This window comes from Lolium rigidum, chromosome 6 (assembly GCF_022539505.1).
Source record: "Lolium rigidum isolate FL_2022 chromosome 6, APGP_CSIRO_Lrig_0.1, whole genome shotgun sequence".
NCBI classification, from domain to species: domain Eukaryota; kingdom Viridiplantae; phylum Streptophyta; class Magnoliopsida; order Poales; family Poaceae; genus Lolium; species Lolium rigidum.
The window spans coordinates 32,268,268-32,287,425 of record NC_061513.1 but is presented as its reverse complement, the minus strand read 5'-3'; the positions used below and the strand labels follow the sequence as shown (position 1 = coordinate 32,287,425).

The 19,158-nt window shown below is 46.4% G+C and overlaps 1 protein-coding gene across 1 annotated transcript; it reads right to left on the bottom strand.

Annotated features, from left to right (window-relative positions):
- Nucleotides 1–17,418: 17,418 nt before the first annotated feature.
- LOC124662396 (acyl transferase 15-like) lies at nucleotides 17,419–18,660 on the bottom strand. Its single transcript, XM_047200237.1, has one exon. The coding sequence runs from the start codon at nucleotides 18,658–18,660 to the stop codon at nucleotides 17,419–17,421; it is 1,242 nt and encodes a 413-aa protein (XP_047056193.1).
- Between the last annotated feature and the right edge of the window lie 498 nt (nucleotides 18,661–19,158).

The following is a 19,158-nucleotide window of genomic DNA, read 5'->3' as shown; positions in this document are numbered from 1 at the left end:
ATGCGGGCATGAACCCACTATCGAGCATAAGTACTCCCTCTTGGAGTTAAAAGTAAAAACTTGGCCAGAGCCTCTACTAGAAACGGAGAGCATGCAAGATCATAAACAACACATATGTAATAACTTGATAATTAACATGACATGGTATTCTCTATCCATCGGATCCCGACAAACACAACATATAGAATTACGGATAGATGATCTTGATCATGTTAGGCAGCTCACAAGATCCAACAATGAAGCACAATGAGGAGAAGACAACCATCTAGCTACTGCTATGGACCCATAGTCCAGGGGTGAACTACTCACTCATCACTCCGGAGGCGACCATGGCGGTGTAGAGTCCTCCGGGAGATGAATCCCCTCTCCGGCAGGGTGCCGGAGGAGATCTCCGGGATCCCCCGAGATGGGATCGGCGGCGGCAGCGTCTCGCAAGGTTTTCCGTATCGTGGTTTTTCGCATCGGGGGTTTCGCGACGGAGGCTTTAAGTAGGCGGAAGGGCAGAGTCGGGGGCCGGACGAGGGGCCCACACCACGGGTCGGCGCGGCCAAGACCCGGGCCGCGCCGCCCTATGGTTTGGCCACCTCGTGGCCCCACTTCGTATGTTCTTCGGTCTTCCGGAAGCTCCGTGGAAAAATAGGACCCCGGGTCTTCGTTTCGTCCAATTCCGAGAATATTTCGTTACTAGGATTTCTGAAACCAAAAACAGCAGAAAACGAGAACCGGCACTTCGGCATCTTGTTAATAGGTTAGTTCCAGAAAATGCACGAATATGACATAAAGTGTGCATAAAACATGTAGGTATCATCAATAATATGGCATAGAACATAAGACATTATCGATACGTCGGAGACATATCATGCCCCTGGAGAACCTTTCATGTATGAGTTCCATCCACTGTAATGAACAGCTCGGCGCAACAAGCGAAAGGGGGGAACCTCTCATGGATTGGTGTAGTACCAGTCCACCAGTCAAGCCAAAATAGGTTTCTTTCCTATTTCACACCTTGTGTTTACCTCCTAGCTTGAAGAACCATTTGATCTTTTTGATGGATTTCCAAAACTCAGAGCCCTTAGGGTTGGCATCCCTCGCAAAAGGTATCTACCTCCCAGGTATTTGGCATGGATTTGTTCCATCCATAGCCCTTGTAATTTTGTTACAACTTCCAAATCCACTTGAACATCAGGGTTATGTTCATCCTTTTAGTATTTAGGATTCCCAATCCTCCGAACTCCTTCCCAAAAGAAGTGCGCCCGAGATTTATCCATAGCTCCATAGGTAAAATCGTAGAGCATGTATTTTCCCATTGCAAACATGGGTAAGATGGTACCAAATTTTTCATGACTTCTGAGATTCAACCCAATCCATCTTTTCTTTCTTTTTCCTTCCGATACTAAGTAAAAGGATTGAAAAGGGTCACATTTGGGCAAGAGTTAGTAAGCTCCAACAGGCGATCCGGGCCAAGGAACAACTCTTTCCATGCGTCAACCCTATGACCCTCCTTTTACGGGAGTATGCCCCAATCCACCATACTAAGCAGTTGATCGCTAACTCGAAGCCCATGGTATTTAATCGGAAAGTTACAAAATTTGAAGTTACGCATGTTTGCCACCATTCTCCATATGTGACCCTGTCACCACCACCTCGCTTTTGTGAAGTTTATCTTAATCCCCGGCATGTTCTCAAAGTAGAGTAGGAGAAGCTTGAGTTTCGCGATCCCCTGATTACTAGGCTCGATCATAATCATAGTATCATCCGCTTATTGCTTGGATTTGTGAAGGCCAATGTATATGTTGCTTCAATGCTGAAAGACAAGGTGATAGAGTGCTGATTCGGGATGGTTGGCCAGGACAAACGATTGTAAATGGTGTGATTCAGTCCCAGATCCTCTTGCTGAAGCTTATGTTGTACGGAATGACTACTTTGGTAAACAATTTGCCGTGGCCTGAAGTAGTACATGCAACTGAAAGCCTGGAGGTGCAATCATTATGGAGGAAGTAGATAAGATAACAAATCTCCAATCCTTCATCTATTAAATGATATTCAAGACCTTACCGGAAGATGTGTGACCTTTGATTTACTGCGTGTATAGAGAGAGGCAAACTTGTAGGCTCATGGCATTGCTAAGTTTGCCTCAACCTCATGTTCTGAATGTAACTGGTTGTACCAAACCCTTGAGTAGTGAGTGTATTCTCCCACGTACGCAACATTACTGTAATGTTGATGTTAAATTAACATAAGCTCTTGATTCTCAAAACAAATGTTTTGAAGACTGCAATTTGCGACGCCTGACTTCTTTTCATCATCTGGTTTGTTGCATGTTCTAGTAAGTGTTTTTGCAATCCTTTAAAATTTGAACTTACTACAGGTTTGGCAGACCCATTTTTTTGAAAGTGTGGTAAGTGTTGTAGTAATTGATTTTTGCAGGGTCCAAGTCCATGATTTGGGATACTATTATATTCTAGACTCTCTTTTTTCACTGATTCAGAAGTATGTATGCTTAAATTTGAAAGCTTTTTATCATGAGTTCAAGTTCCCATGCTAGATTTGCATATGGGAGCTCCCTCTGGATCTGGACAGATTTTTCTTCATGGGATTCTCCCATCTTGGAAACAGGCCTTAGGCCCATCATGGACTGGAGTAGAATTCCTCATAACTTGATAATATTTGTTGAGAGGGCACTCTCTGAGGAGCCAAATTCCTCATACCTTGATACTATTTGTTGTAGTTCCCACAAAAGCTTTAGTAAAATTAGAAGTTGATGCTTTATGATCAGCTAAAGAAGATTTGTGGGTGATTTTCACACCTTTTACGGCATCAGGCTCAATTGTTTTCTTTGGAAAGTTTGCTATAGGGCACTGCTATTTTTCTACATTTGCTGAACCACATTGCCCAAACAAGCCACCATTAAAATTTTGTGTCACCTTTGACAGAACACAACTCACATCCAGAAATGAAAAGTTTGAAATTTTTGCTTGCGGATGATCATTGTAGGTATTGAGCCATTTTCCCTCTAATTAATCAATCAATTAAGAACCTATTTTCAGGAGACTCTTAAATCGTCGGGAACCCAAGCCAGTTCGGTGGGCTCCATGGCATCATGGTCCAAGGGAATGGCGCAGGTTGTTCTGGACGAAACTCCGGTATAGGGGGCCTAGACTCCTCATGGAGTGGTCGCCATTTGATGCTAGTGCGCGTGCTTGCTTGTGGACACAGACCATGGAAGATAGAGATGAGGGAGGCAGAGCTCCTAGGAAAGGGAGATTGACAGCGTGGTCACCGAGGCGAGGGAGGCAAGCGGCACGCATGGTAGGTGGGCTCACTCAGGATGGCGAAGGGGGGGCGGCCGGCAAGGGTGGCAACCTCACTGGTCTACGGTTCGACGCTGCAGCCCAACAGGTTTGCAGAGAAAAAAGTAGAAAACGGTTTGAGCAGAAACTTTGCATGTTTTGTGGGCACAAAAACCTTACAGGGGCAATGAAGTAATTTTAGGCTTTCCAATATCAAACGTTCTGTTTTAAGCCGTTTGATATTTTCTGGCAAATAAGCCACAAAATTCTAATGGTACCTGCCAAAGCTGTACCCAGGTGGTATGTTTCAGCAAATGTTAGAAGATAATGATGTCTTGCAGCAAATTTTCTCATAGATATATTAAAGGGATTTCTATTTTCGTGCCCCTGGTTCGTTAGTTGTGCTCAGTTTTCTCCAGCTCCTTAGTTTTTCCTCAGTTTTCCCCAAGACCTTGTCTGAAACCATAACAGGTGCTGTAACGGCCGGTTGCCCGACGGTTGACCGTTATCTTCTGACTAGTGGGGCCACGTAGAGCCCGCAAAGACACGTCGAGACCATCCATCTTTGTTTGACCGTAAGCATCGCTGTATCCCCGACCAAAACACGCACGAGTGGGGCTTCGGTATATCGAATGACAAGTGGGTCATGGCGCCGATACAAGGGGCAATACACGGGTAGGAATAGATTTTTAAACGGAGCTCTACAGCCGATGGCACGGAGGAGGTGACCTGCGGGGTGCCGAGATGAGATCGACGTCCACAAAGAACTGCATGAGGCGAGACCGGACACATTAGATAGATATGAACTAGACGCGTTTAACCATGCAAAGAAGAGAAGAAATGGTCGACGACATCGACGACTACCTCAAAACTTTGACTGACCGTGTCCGACACGAACGCGAGCAATGTAGAGAAAACTAGTGTCTCTCCTTTCTGGCGTGTATAGATGGGTGCTCGAAGAGTGTGGTGGCGGAGGGAAAGACCTCGCGGTGGTCTGTGGCGTCCAGCATAGCGGGGCGGCGTGGCCGTGCCCACAATGGCGTGCATGCATGTTTGGCATTGGCATCAATGTACGTTCGACATTGGCCTCGGCGGTATCTCTGGTGTGTCAGTGATCGAATGAGGGGACGGGAGTGAGGGTGCATCCCGACGGTGTCCTAGCAGTGGCGGCGAGCATAGCCGTTCTGACCATGCCGATATCGGCATCGGCATCGTTTGGAGGCTGTGGTGCTCGAATCAAGGTGGGATTTGTTTCTTGTACGCCAAAAGTGATTTGAAACAAGTTTCGTGTTGAAGGTTAGGTAATGAAAGTTTGTAACTAAGCCCAAAATTATACTAGCGCCATGGTGAGGTTCTTTTTGATAGAGCTATATGATTGGGCAAACTTTTTTGACACTTTTTAGATAGGGTTCCTTGTTGTTACACGTATGGCATCATGTATGGTAAATTTGGGGTCATTTGGAGATGTTCGAAAAAATCACTTTGCTTAAACGCATGTCGTTTCGTCTCACTGAAACCAGCTTTTCTAACAAGGTGATTTATTCTACCTTCTCTAAATGACCTCAAATTTCATACAGCGGATCTTCTATACATAGATAGATAGATTGTTTCATTTTTACATTTTTCGAACTTTTTATTTCCCTTTATAATACCCAATTGATTTTCAGGTCAAAACCTCGAAAAACAGCATCATATATGGCATCATTTTCGCCCTATATTTCAAATTTTGTGAAACTTTCCTTTTTATATATTCCTTGTTGTTATAGATATGGCATAATGTATGCCAAATTTGGTTAGGTCTCACTGAAACCAGCTTTTGTAACAAGTTAGGTTTTTTCGACCTTCTCAAAAGGGATTTTTTTTCTACCTTCTCTAAATGACCTCAAAAATCATACAGACAATCTTCTATACAAAGATAGGTAGATTGTTTCGTTTTTACATTTTTTTTGAACTTTTATTTCCCTTTATAATACCCATTTGTTTTCAGGTCAAAACCTCGAAAGTTAACATAAGTAGATGGTGAACCCTTCCAAACTTCAAATACAGAGATAGATAGATTGGTTCGTTTATCATTTTTACCTTGAATAGTAATGGCTACAAGAAATCGGTGATGGTTTATCATTTTTTGCGTGAAAAGTAATGAATACAACAAATCGGTGATGGTTTATCATTTTTTTCGTGAAAACTAATGGCTACAACAAATCGGTGATGGCTTATCATTTTTTGCGTGAAAATTAATGGCTACAACAAATCAGTGATGGTTTATCATTTTTTGCGTGAAAAGTAATGCCTAAAAGAGTTTCTAATTTTTAGCGTGTGAAAATGAATACAGAAAACCGCCCTTTAGCATACTTAGAGAGTGGAAAGTAATGGCTAAAAGAAATGGGTGATGGTGTATCATTTTTGCGTGAAAAGTAATGGCTACAACAAATTGGTGATGGTTTATCATTTTTTGCGTGAAAAGTAATGCCTAAAAAGAGTTTATAATTTAGCTCGTGAAAAATAATGCAGAAAACCAAACTTTAGCGTACTGGGTAACCGCCCTTCCGCATACATAGAGGGTGGAAGCTAACCACCGACAGAGAGAGAGAGAGGGTGGTGGCCCCGACCAGAGAGAGAGATAGGGGTTATCCTGCCCGTTAGATCATACGATCAACGGTCGGCGGGCACGATCCGCGTGACATGGGCTAGACCAATCAGGGAAATGTTGGGCATCTGTGAGAGTTTGTTAAGGGAGAGGGCAAAACTGAGTAGTATCAAGAAACCAAGGGCAAGTGAGTAGTAAACAGACTAAGGGATTCAAATATGACATTTAAAAAATGGAAAATGCGTGTTTTGTACAATGAAACCCATCTTGGCCTACCTCAAACTATTTGCAATACAAATATACATGAGTGTGAAAATTATGGCCTCATTCAGACAAAGTATGTTTTGGGGACACCTGTTTTGGGTAGGGCTTATTATGGAAAACCATGCACCTTCATAGCTACTAGGTGATTTGAGAAGTGGCAATTTATGGTAAAACTTGATTTATCTATGATTTGAGAAGTGGCAATTTGTGGTAAAGACTCCATGAGTAAGTGCCACTATTTTTCGGAATTTTTTGCACATTAAATAACTCATTTAACTAGTTAATCCCATTTGTTGACTCTCTGTTGACCAGTCACTTGAGGGTAAAACTGAGTATGTTGCACTAGCCAGTATTAGCACTCAAGGTGAAAACTGAGCACACAAAAAATGCTAGTATATGACTCGAGGGTATACCTGAGTATATCTAAATTTCCAGGGTTAGACTCGAGAACGCGTGTTGCGATGCAGAAGTGGAAGACGTGCCATTGTTGACGCGTGTCGCGGTGCAGACGTGCAATAGTGGACGCGTAGGAAGCGGGTCGCATTTAGGACGCGTAAGCCCCTCTCTCCCTCCCTCTGCACATAGTACGTCTCATTCTCGCTCACGCACGAAACCACGCCTCTCACGTCCCATCAAATTCTCCAAATCGAAAAAACCCCAACCGCCGTACGCGCGCTACCCTGCCGGCGATGGAGAAGAAGAATGCGCCGGCGGCCGTCGCCTCCGAGCCCGTCGCATCCGAGCCCATCGCCGCCGAGCCCGTCGCCTCCGAGGGCGGCGCATCCAAGCGCGGCGCCTCCGTGAACTAGGCCTCTCTCTCGGCTGATGGACCACTTCACAAGATCGGCGAATGCTTACTAGCGAACGAGGAGTACGCGGACACCTACTCTGCTATGAGGCAAGTCTGTAGAAATTGGCGCTCAGGTTTACCTAAGCCCGACGTGCATCTGCACGAATGGATCATGCTAGACCACGCCCTTCCACGTGTCGCTGAGTTCACCTTCCTCCAACTCGGCACATCACGCTACGTCACCATAGATCTATCGGAAGTTCATGCAAGGTTCAAATTCCTCCATATCTATAGAGTTAATCTACCTTTTTATTTTCAATCTTAAACATCTTAGTGCTGAATGTTATCTTCATCAATATATTTTAGATACTACTTCGTCGGCTTTTGCCGTGGCGTCATCGTGCTTGCCCAGAAGAACCCGCCGCACAAGATACGGCTTCTGAACCCACTCACAAAGAAATCGAACACTATGTTTGAGGCGCAGATGTCATCTATTTTTCTGGATTCAGTCGCTGTAATCAAATCCTCGACTATGGTCTTCGTTGCCGCACATTACCCTCCGGAAATTGGTTGGGTCGATGAGAGCACTCCAACTAAGGATATATATGAAGATTGGGGAGAAGAAAGATTTTCGATCGAGAACCATTGTAGCTGCGGACAATTTTGAGTCCGGAAGAATAGTGTGCACCAATGTACAGTTGCAGCAGCGCGCGAGCACTGTCAAGATGGAGACACTAATTTCATTTCCAGAACTTGGAAATGAGAAGTTCTACCTTGTGAAGTCGGATGGTGATATGCTGCTTGTGTTGTTGGTCAACCTGGCTTTGGCGGGCAAACCATTGGTGTACCGTGTGGACACTCAGAGCCGCTCTCTCCATCCAGTCAGTAACATTGGCAGTAATGCCTTCTTCGTGAATTATATCCGGTGTATCTCCGTCGACACCAGAGTGCACCCAACACTTCGACCTGGCAGCATCTACTACATGGATTTGGGTTATATCAGAGAGTACTCTCATGATACAAAGGCCTGGGATGAGTGGCCACTACGTGTGGATAGAATAGAAAACTACAGTATGACAAATGAACACATGCCATACCGTTTGGAGGATGTATTGGCCGCACACTGCAGACGGAAGGAGTTCAATGAATATTTCCTTGGGTTAATGCACGAATGGAGCGACGAAGAAATATATGAGGAATGAAGAACAAATTCATTCATCCTGGGGTATCCTAATCTTCTTGTTGTCCACACATTGCGTGCGTCTTGTATTTTTTCAGCTTAGTTTGTCGTGAACATTAACAACGTTATTGGCTGCTTTTGGCTGCTGTATGCAGTTTATGTATTATAGTTAGTTTTCTGATTATGCTGCTGTGAATTTATCATATACTAGCTTCTAGATTTGCTACTAGATTTGCTGCCATATTGGGCAAACAATGAGGGCCAAAAGGCATAAATAATTGAAGAAAGACAGAAATAGAAGCTTCTCTAGATTTGATACTAATTTGGTGAAAAAGACAGAGAGAGAAAGAGGGAAAATGTGCTCTTAAAAATGCCAATTTGGGCCGAGAGAGACAAAACACAGCTCCTGCTCACGTGCAATCAAACGCTATCTCGTCCTGTCCCACGCAGTCCCTTTCTACCAGCCCCACGCGACGCGGGCCCACACAACGCGGCCCCACACGTCAGCACAGAATGGTCAACTTAACGGAAATCCTGCCGTCTGAGCTGCTTCTGCGGGTTTCAAACAAGAACTTGGGGAAAACTGAGGAAAAACTAAGAAGCTGGGGAAACCTGAGCACAACTAAGGAACCGAGGGCACGAAAATAGAAATCCCTATATTAAATATATGCAAACTAATAGACTGCACATATGTTTATGTGCATTTGTGATTAGTAGAAGTGATGTTGTTCAATACCAAGTACATAACACACACTCATTTGTAAAGAGGGTGTATGCACATGAAATGATGTAAATATTGTGGTGATCAATATAGTACCGTATTAGGATCCTCTCCTACTGTTTATGAAAAAAAATACATACATTTTCAACTTATTATTGAACCAACTATAACTTGCATGGAATATTGACCATTAAACCAATAAAGAATCATGACAACCGTTAAGTTTATACTCTAGAAGTTGTAATATATAATAGAAAGATATATTAAGATTTTTGTTAGGTCATACACGTTATAAATCTTTACCATTATTAAGCATACACTATATTATTTATGCGATTGTTGAAAATAAGTCAAGAAGGAAATATTTTTATAGAATAAACTTTTTAATTTTGCACAAGGAAAGCTTATTTGAAGAATCCATTACAATTGTATAATAAATCATGTTACACCTAACATTCAGCAACATTTTTGTGTGCTTAACTATGCAAATAAGTAATATAAATTATACTTGAATCAAATAATTTATCATGCAAAGAAATAATTTCTGAAATGTATAAAAGTTCTGTACAAATAATTATTATTTTAGTTTGTATCAGGTCCAATTTTTATTTTGCACCAGTAATATATGCTCTAGCATGGAACTACTAGGACACTGTGTGCCATCACCTTCGTCGGCCTACCCACGCCAAAATCAGTTGCCTTGAACCCAATGTTTCGCCAGGACGTGATGTGAAGAAGGTATGTACCAATTCGGCAATTTCAATATCACGCCCATGTCTGACTTGTCGGCATTCTTATCCTCCTTCTACTTATGCGGTACTCCACCACAATGGACGAGTACACTAACACGTCTAATGAAATTGGTGACCCCTCCGGCTCCGATAACGTACTTGTGGAAGATTGGCTCTTACTATGAGAGTCGTTGCTGCGAGCCATTTTTGAGGGAGAAAGAGCGAGTAATGGATAGTGCTCTTCGATTAGAGGGAAGGCCCCATTTTAAGGCGGTACGTAGTTCCAGGTCCCCAATTGTTAGATTACCTCATAAAATACCAGTCATATTTTTTCTCACCAGTAAGTAAGGGGAGTTCCACATGTGATGCATGTTAAATGTGTATGTGAATTTTGTAGTTTATTATATCATATTATAACTTATTTGCATGTTGTTATTAATTGTTGAAGCAATTTTGCATTGATATCTGGGGATTTTCCAATAATTTTTTTTATTTGGTTTATAACTCTCCGGGACATGAAACTCGTGTTTTGGGTATTTTTAAGTTTTAGGATCTGATATGGAGTCAAATTGGACAAGGATTTTTGCTAGAGCATTTTTTTATCGAGGGAGAAGACCCTGGGCTTTTGGAGCAGCATAGGGAGCCACGAAGACCAAGATAGCCTAGGTCGCATTCTCAGCATGTGGGACCACGCCACCTGGTCCAACTTGCGACTCGAGCGTCCACAACTGTCCATATTCTATGCAGGATCTCCGTCTTAACCTAAAACTGTCTATAAAAAGACACCTGAGCTGTTCTCAGAGTAGGAGGCGACGAAAACACATAAACCATGAAACAAAGCCATAATCTATGAAGAATGGAGGGGAAATTGCACCGGAGTAAATTTTCGATCGCATATCCAGCCTCTCCAACATCACCATCAGCGCCTCCAAGATGAGAAGGGAGTATTCCACCCCGAGACTATGGGTTTCTAGAAGTAGCTTGATCTATCTCTCTCGTGCTATGATTTTATTATATCCATGTGAGCTACCCAACATGATCATGGATATATTTTTTTAATTTCTATGTGTTGGATCTTGATCTTATGAAATTGCATTCGTTATTACCAGTTTGATGTATAAATAGATGCATATTTCTATCTCGTTCTAACTTACTTGTCTTGACCAAACTAGTATGCAAGGGTGTGTGTAGCGAAAAGTGTGCATTAGACGGAGTAACATGGTAGTGGTTATTGGAAGTGACATAAATCTAAGATCCCCTATGGTGTTTACCTTTCCTTTTGTTACCTCATCTAGTGACAGCAATGGATGATTCTCGTTTATTCGTGGTTTGATATTTGATATTCAAATATTATGTCAAAGTTCTTAAAGCTATGCTCTTTTTTGCATTAAATCTAGATAGCTTGGAGTTTTTACTTTCTAGAGGAGTGTTGCATCACCTTAATAATAGGACATGATGCACATATGAATGCTAATCAAACTATATATAAATATTCAATCACATATATATTATTATGTAAGTTGTTTTATGTGCACCATAATTTATGAGAGAGTAGTCAAGTGAAACTATGAACCTCTGTCCGTTTTTAATCATAAGAAACACCTTTTAATTTCCTTACTTTATTTTACAAATTTTTTCCACAATTAAATTCGAAAATACAAAAAACATTTATTACTTGCAAATCATACCAAAACCCCCAAAAATTCCTTTATTTTTTTACTTTCGTAGTTTGCATTTAGTTTCCTAGTTTACTTTTTTGTGGTTTTTATTATTAAGTGTATTTTACTTAACCGAAACCTTGTGCTTGATAACCAAAAGGTGGAGAGTTGGGGACACAAGGTATTTGTTTTTTTGCTTTTCAGGTTGATTGAAGAGGACGAGAAGAAAAACTACGAGTGGTTTCCTAAGAGTTTGATATAAACCCCGAGTCATGCTTGTGGGGAAAAGACGGTTGCTACATCACTCTGCACTTGGAGCCCCAACAAATTAGCACACACGTAGTTCAGTGTCATCAACAAGTCAGCGCGGGTCCCATTTGTGGGGTCCCACCGTAATACGGGTGACATGTGAAAGCGGGTCCAACCCATAAGAGGGGCACGTGTGAAAGTGGGTCCAACACGTAAGAGGGGTCACATGTGTTAGGGTCATAGTGCATAGACGGTCAAAAGGCTTGGACAGATGGAAACACTCCGTTTGGTGGTTTGCGAGGTTGATTTTGAGCAAAGACGGCAAAAGTGATGATAAATAGATGTTATGGGCAAAAGTGAGTAGCACATTCCTTAGTAGGGCATGGAACCAATTTTCCAAAAAGCAGATGCCGATCAACAAAGGACATTCTGAGCTAGTGTAAGACAAAGTATGTTTGGGGGAACCGGCACAACCCTCTAGGGGTGGCCTATCTCATATATATATATGGGGTGTATACAAGATACAATACAACTCTAATACCAATATGGTATGAACACATATACAGCTACGTTACATGTCTAACACCCTCCCTCAATCTTAGCCCCTCAAACTGTGGGAGAGGCAATGGCTTCGTGAAGATGTCTGCAAGTTGATCTTTAGAGGAGATGAACTTGATCCGTAGCTGTCGTCGTGCAACACGTTCCCTCACAAAATGATAATCCACCTCAATGTGTTTGGTCCTAGCATGAAATACTGGATTGGCTGAAAGATATGTAGCGCCAATATTATCACACCACAGGACCGGAGACTGTGACTGAGAGACCCGCAATTCGCGAAGCAAAGACTCGTACCCAAATGAGCTCAGCGGTGGCATTGGCAACAGCCTTGTATTCAGCCTCGGTACTACTACGAGATACGGTGGCTTGTTTCCGAGCACTCCGGGCGATCAGATTAGAGCCAAAGAATACAGCATAGCCCCCGTGGATCGCTTCGTCATCCGGACTACCAGCCCGAGTCCGCATCGAGTAGGCGAAAGGACCCCGGAAGGAGTCGGCCGGATATGAAGACCAAACGACAAGGTAGACTGCACATAGCGAAGAATGCGCTTAACCGCAGCCCAATGAGTGTCGCGTGGTGTATGGAGATACTGACAAACCCTGTTGACAGCATAAGAAATATCCGGTCGAGTAATGGTCAAATGCGAAGACCACCAACAATACTCCTGTACTCGGTAGCCTCATCGAAGTCAGCAAGGTACCATCAACCGCTGTAATCTTCTCAGTAGAGGACATAGGTGTAGCCGTGGGTTTACACTTAAGCATACCAGCTCGGCGCAAAATATCCAGGGAGTACTTCTTCTGAGTCATGAGCAAGCCAGAACCATGCGTCGCCACTTCCAAGCCAAGAAAGTAATGAAGAGTACCCAGGTCCTTGACAGCGAAATCTTTCCCAAGCGAAGCAATGAGAGCATCCGCAGCCAAGGTAGAGGAGCTGATTAAGATAATATCATCAACATAGACCAAAAAATACATAGTAACCTTGGTCGTCTGGAGAAGAAACGAGAGATGAATCAGCTGTAGAGGGCACAAAACCATGAGCACGAAGGGCTGAACCAAGACGAGCATGCCAAGCACGAGGCGCTTGCTTCGGACCATAGAGAGCTTTGGTGAGGCGACATATGTGAGAGGGTCGATCGGGATCAACAAAACCAGGAGGTCGGCGCATATAAACCTCTTCCTCGAGCAAACCATGAAGAAAGGCATTCTGGACATCAAGCTGACGAAGAGACCAACCTCGAGTAAGCGCAAGCGACAGAAGAAGGCGAATAGTAGTAGGTTTGACCACAGGGCTGAAGGTGTCTTCATAGTCAAGACCAAACCGCTGGCGAAATCCTCTAGCCACAAGTCGTGCTTTGTAGCGCTCAATGGATCCATCGGAATGCTTCTTCACTTTGAACACCCATTTGGAATCAATGATATTAACACGAGGTGGCGGAGGAACAAGGGTCCAGGTGTCGTTACGCAACAGGGCCTGATATTCCTGTTCCATAGCCTGTCGCCAATGCGGGATGCTCATGGCAGCTTGATATGTACGTGGCTCAGCAGATGGATCAGCAAGTGCAGCAGACATACAGGCAGCATACCCGGCGACAGGTCCCATCGGTGCGCTCCAAGGGTCGAAAGATACCACTGCGACTCGCGCGTATGAGGCCGCGGAACCGACGGAGCCACAGGTGCAGTGGATGTCGATGGAGGAGCCGGAGCAGGGCTGGGCGACGGCGAAGGACTAGGCGACGGTGACGGAGAGGCCGGGGGCAGCGACGGGCTGTGCGAAGCCGGCGAGGCTGGTGATGCGCGAGGCGACGCAGGGGCAGACGACGGCGGAGACTGCGTGGCCGCGCGGTCAGCCTCGGCACGAGCAGCAGTATCAAGGCCATGCTGATGATCGGCGCGAGGCGGGGACACTGGCGAGCGCGGGCGCCCAGGAGCCGGGGACGAGACGGGCGGGCGATCGTCGTGTGCATGGCGGGCACGAGCGTCGAGGCCATGCACGGGCACGTGATCGACGTCGGGCGAGGGGGAGCACGGGCGATCGCCATCAGGGGAAGCACGGCGTGCAGGGGCATCGAGGCCATGCACGTCAGTGTGTGGGATGGCAGCAGCATCAACTGGCGAATCCTCAAGGAGTTCCAAGCGAGCTCCACGACCAACACCTGCACCATGGTTAGGCAGCAACAAAGGAGAATATGCAACATCCTCAAATTGGTCAGCAGTGACAGAAGATGAATGCAGCGGTGTTATAGTGGACACTGGGAGGCTTGAAAAAGGAAAAGAATTCTCATCGAAAATAACATCCCGAGATATGTAGACACGATTCGTGGGAACATGAAGGCATTTGTACCCTTTGTGAAGAGCACTATAGCCAAGAAAAACACATTTTTTAGAGCGATACTCCAACTTACGTTTATTGTATGGGCGCAAGTGGGGCCAACACGCACAACCAAAGACCTTAAAGAAGGTGTAATCTGGCAGTTCGTTAAGAAGGAGCTCAAGTGGAGTTTTCATGTCTAACACACGAGTAGGAGTACGATTGATGAGAAAGCAAGCGGTAGAAAAAGCATCACTCCAGAATCTAAAGGGGACAGATGCATGGGCCAAAAGGGTAAGACCAGTTTCAACGATATGCCTATGCTTACGCTCAACGGAACCATTCTGCTGATGAGTATGAGGGCATGATAAACGATGAGAAATCCCAAGCTTCTGAAAGAAAGAGTTGAGGTTGCGATACTCGCCCCCCCAATCCGACTGAACATGAATTATTTTGTGCTTGAGAAGACGTTCAACATGCGTCTGAAATTGAGTGAAAATACTAAACACATCAGATTTGCGCTTAATAAGATAAAGCCAAGTAAAGCGACTATAAGCATCAATGAAACTGACATAATATCTGTGACCACTAACAGAGGTTTGAGCAGGACCCCATACATCTGAAAACACAAGTTCTAGAGGACTCTTAATTTCTCGAGTAGACTCAGAAAAAGGAAGTTGATGACTTTTGCCTTGCTGACAGGCATCACACACTGCTAAATCTTTATTGCTAGACAAGCTAGGTAACTCATGACGACTCAAGACATGGCGAACGATAGGAGTGGCAGGATGCCCAAGGCGAGCATGCCACTTGCGACGAAGAAACTCGACTCCACCGAACACACGGGGAGCTCCTGGAGGATCCACACGGTATAGTCCATGACACAGCTGCCCACTAAGAAGAACGTCCCTCGTAGCTCGGTCCTTAACAAAAAGATCAAACGGGTGAAACTCACAGAAAACATTATTATCATAGGTGAGCTTGGGAACGGAGAGTAAATTGCGTGTGACAGAGGGAACATGAAGAACATTGTTGAGATGAAGGTGTCTAGATGGATGACGAGTGAGAAGGGATGCTTGACCAATATGAGAGATATGCATACCTGCTCCATTTGCTGTGTGGACCTTGTCAGAGCCATGGTAGGTGTCGCGAGTGTGAAGCTTGTTCAGCTCACTGGTGAGGTGATCCGTAGCCCCGGTGTCCATGTACCAGGAAGAGTCAACGGAGTAGGACTGGGTCTGTCCTTGCTGGCCCGAAGGAGAGGGCCGATCGGCCATGGCGGCCTGGCGCGCATTGTTGCGCGTATCCTTGCCATCGTTCCCAATGCCAAGGAAACTCCGCTGAAAGCGGCGGTGGCACTTAGACGCAAGGTGACCATCACGGCCACAGAGCTGACAGGTGCGCTGGGTACGCCCGCCGCCATAGCCAGGGGACGATGCAGGGGCCGGAGGCGAGGGTGCAGGGGGCTTGCCCTGGGTGGGCGTCGACGGGTTGCGCGCACCGCCTTTGTGCGCGACATTCGCCGATGGGTCAGAGTGGGCGCCGCCACTCCGACGGCCAGGACGAGCCTCGATGCGCTGCTCGGTGCGGAGAAGCTTCGCATAAAGCGTGTGAGCGGGCATGGGCGTGGTGCGATCTTCCATCACTTCAACCAAGCCATCATACTCCTCATCGAGTCCGTTCACAATGTAGGAGTTGAACTCGGAATCGGAGAGGGGCTGACCGATGGAGGCAAGCGTGTCAGCGAGCCCACGCACTTTGTTGTAGTAGTCCTTGGCGCTCATATCCAGCTTCTCGCACTCGCCAAGTTCACGACGAAGAGAGTTAGCGCGCGCCTGGGATTGAGCAGAGAAGCTCGCCTCCAAAGTCTTCCAGGCCTCGCACGAGGTAGCGGCAAAAACCACCATCCCGGCGACGGACGGCGAGAGAGACCCCTGGATGGAGGAGAGGTTGGCTTGATCCTGCGCGGTCCACACACGGTGAGCCGGATTCACCACCGGACCGTGCACGCTGTCAATGAGCGCGGGAGGGCAGGGTAGGGTACCATCGACGTAACCCATCAAGTAGTGACTCCGGAGAAGCGGAAGAACCTGCGCACGCCAAAAAATATAATTGTCGGGCGTGAGCTTGATGGTGATATGATTGCCGAAGTGGTAGGGCGGCGGCAGCGTGGCGAGCACATCCATGGCAGGGGGCGCCGAGGGTGGCGGCACGAAGGCAGGCACCGGCGGCGCGACAGCCGTGGACGCAGCGGTGGCACCAGTCGTGGCAGATGGGGCCACAGCGGCAGCACCGGTCGAGGCGGTGTGCTGGACGAGCTGCTGCGAGGTGGAGATGGGCGCCGTGAGGAAGGAGCCGACGCTGACTGTCCCGATCGGAGACGTAGAGGCAGCGGCGGCGTGGTCAAGCGGCCTGTTGAGGAACATTCTCGAACACTTTATGCTCACCTACCAATACCAATATGGATTTTGGAAACGCATGAACAACTCTAATACCAATATGGTATGAACACATATACAGCTACGTTACATGTCTAACAGCTAGTGGCAATGAATTACGCATTGTAAATATTCCCAAGCAAATGGCACTTAGAAGTAAGTACAAAACAAATACACCTCAAAAATAAATTCAGCATCATAGTGCTGGATGTAAGAGTGTCTCTAAGTGATCCCTTGCACTACGACCCCAGCAGGACCGACGAAAATCAAGATCGGGGAAGGATTGAAGGTGGGAAGGGGTGCATGGACGAAGTTGGAGGCAGGTAGAGGAGAGGGACTTTTGCTCATCGATGTCCAAGTTGGATATTTTTTAGGGAGCGCAGACATGTCAATATTTGTTTACTCCTCTTACCGTTGTAAGAGATCGTGTGGTTAAAGGAGTAAAACCGAAATTTTAATTCTCTAACTGATTATAAGCGATCTGTTAGAGATGCTTTAAATTCTTTAAGATGTGTTTAGACAAATAAATCGGTTTTCTATGCGCAATGTTTAGAATGTCTAAGTAGACATCTCTCCTACACAAATGAGCAGCGATCGAAATTTCTAGGTTTAATTTTGCAAACTTTGATTGTATATATGCACTAAATGTAATTGAGGTGCATATCTGCTAATTCGTGGAGGAAGGCGCTGGCGTGTTCCTCCTTCACGCAGGTGGACAACACGTTGTACTCGTCCATGCACGGGATACACGCCGTGCATTTGGGCAGGTCTCTCTGCGGCGGCGAGTGTGCCATCACCCTCGTCGGCGTCCCCGCGCCAAAATCAGGTGTCTGAAGCCCAATGTTTCGCCAGGACGTGACACGAAGAAGGTCGTACCAGTCCGGCAACTGCAGCAGCTCGTCCATGTCCGACTGGCCGGGCACCCGATCCTTCGCGGCGTGGATCATCTTGACTAGGTCCATGATGTCGCCATTCGCCACCGTGCGGGCCGTCGCCGTGACCAGCCGCCACACGAGACAGTTGCCGTAGTATCCCTCTTCTGCCCCCGCGTACGTGCGCGCATTGGTAGGGAAGAAGAGCACGGTGAGCGCCTCCGGGTCGGAGGAGATTGCACGGGCCCGGCACCGCCACAGAACCGCGGCCACCGCCTCGAACACCGTGCACGGCTGGCCGGAGTTCATCGACGAGTATTTATCTTTGATGCGCCGTATCAAGCTTGATCGGATGGTGATGTCAAGCAAGGCCAGTTGAGTAGGCTGGAGGCTACCCAGGAGCTGCATAATCTTTGTGAAAACCGGAGGCGGGCTCAAGATGAGCGAATCGGGCTGCCTGACCGGGACGACGGACGGGGACGGCAGACCGCGAGAGAGCTCGCCGACCGCCAGCATGAACTGGCCCATCCCGACGCCATCGGCGACGGAGTGGTTCCAGGTTACACACAGGACGAACCCGCCGCAGGAGAAGACGGTCACCTGCATCAACACCAGCGGATCAGAGTATCTGCACCGGCCGTCGTAGAACACGCCGAGCTCCTCTTTCAGCGACGGATCGGTCAGACCCATGACGTCCTTGATGGCGCAGCTGGCGGACGCCGCGACGAATGACACGCCCTCGCCGGTGCATTTGATGATGACTTCGCCGGCGGTGGCTCCAGCGGCCAGCCGGCCGGCGATAGGGTAGTACTCGAGAAGAGCTCGCGACAGTCCCCTTTTAATGGTCTCCACGGGCTCGTGTAGTGGACGCTCAAACACGAAGAACGCCGTGGCAGGCCTGGAAACAAGATGCTTGTCGTAAGACGATAGATTGATGTCACCGGTCACCGTGACCGGTTCTAATGGCTGGACGAGCACCGGCGGCAACTTGCTGATCGCCACGGTGCTCATGCTGCTTCCTGCGAGTATATTGGGTTCTTCAGACTTCCTGCCTTTGCCGTGTATGTACGTATGTATCTACTAGGGGGTGGTATTGTCCAGGCTTCTGACATTCCGTTAAATAGAGGGAAAAGTCCACCTCGATCTTGTGTGTCAATCTAAAACAGAGTATTTCTTTCGCACATGTATCTAGCTAGAACGCGGCACGGTCCAAAGTCCCAGCCGCCCCGTGTGCTAATCCTGCGCACGCGCACGCGCCCGCGACTGGCAGCAGGCGACGATGTCAAAATTATCACCGTCAACCTAATATACTGAGAACTAACGTAATACTATCATATCTGCAGCGAAAACCTACCGGTAAAACCGAACGGAAAAATTCGGTATTCACAAAATTTGCTCAAATTTATAGAATTCTGACAAATTTTAACGAATTTATAAACTCTTTGAGAATTCTTGGGCAGTATTTTGGTCGGAATTTCAGGTATTTACGAGAACCGGTGATATATACTG

Coding starts and splice junctions, on each gene's coding strand:
- LOC124662396 (XM_047200237.1), bottom strand. CDS start 18,660: ATGAGCACCGTGGCGATCAGCAAGTTGCCGCCGGTGCTCGTCCAGCCA.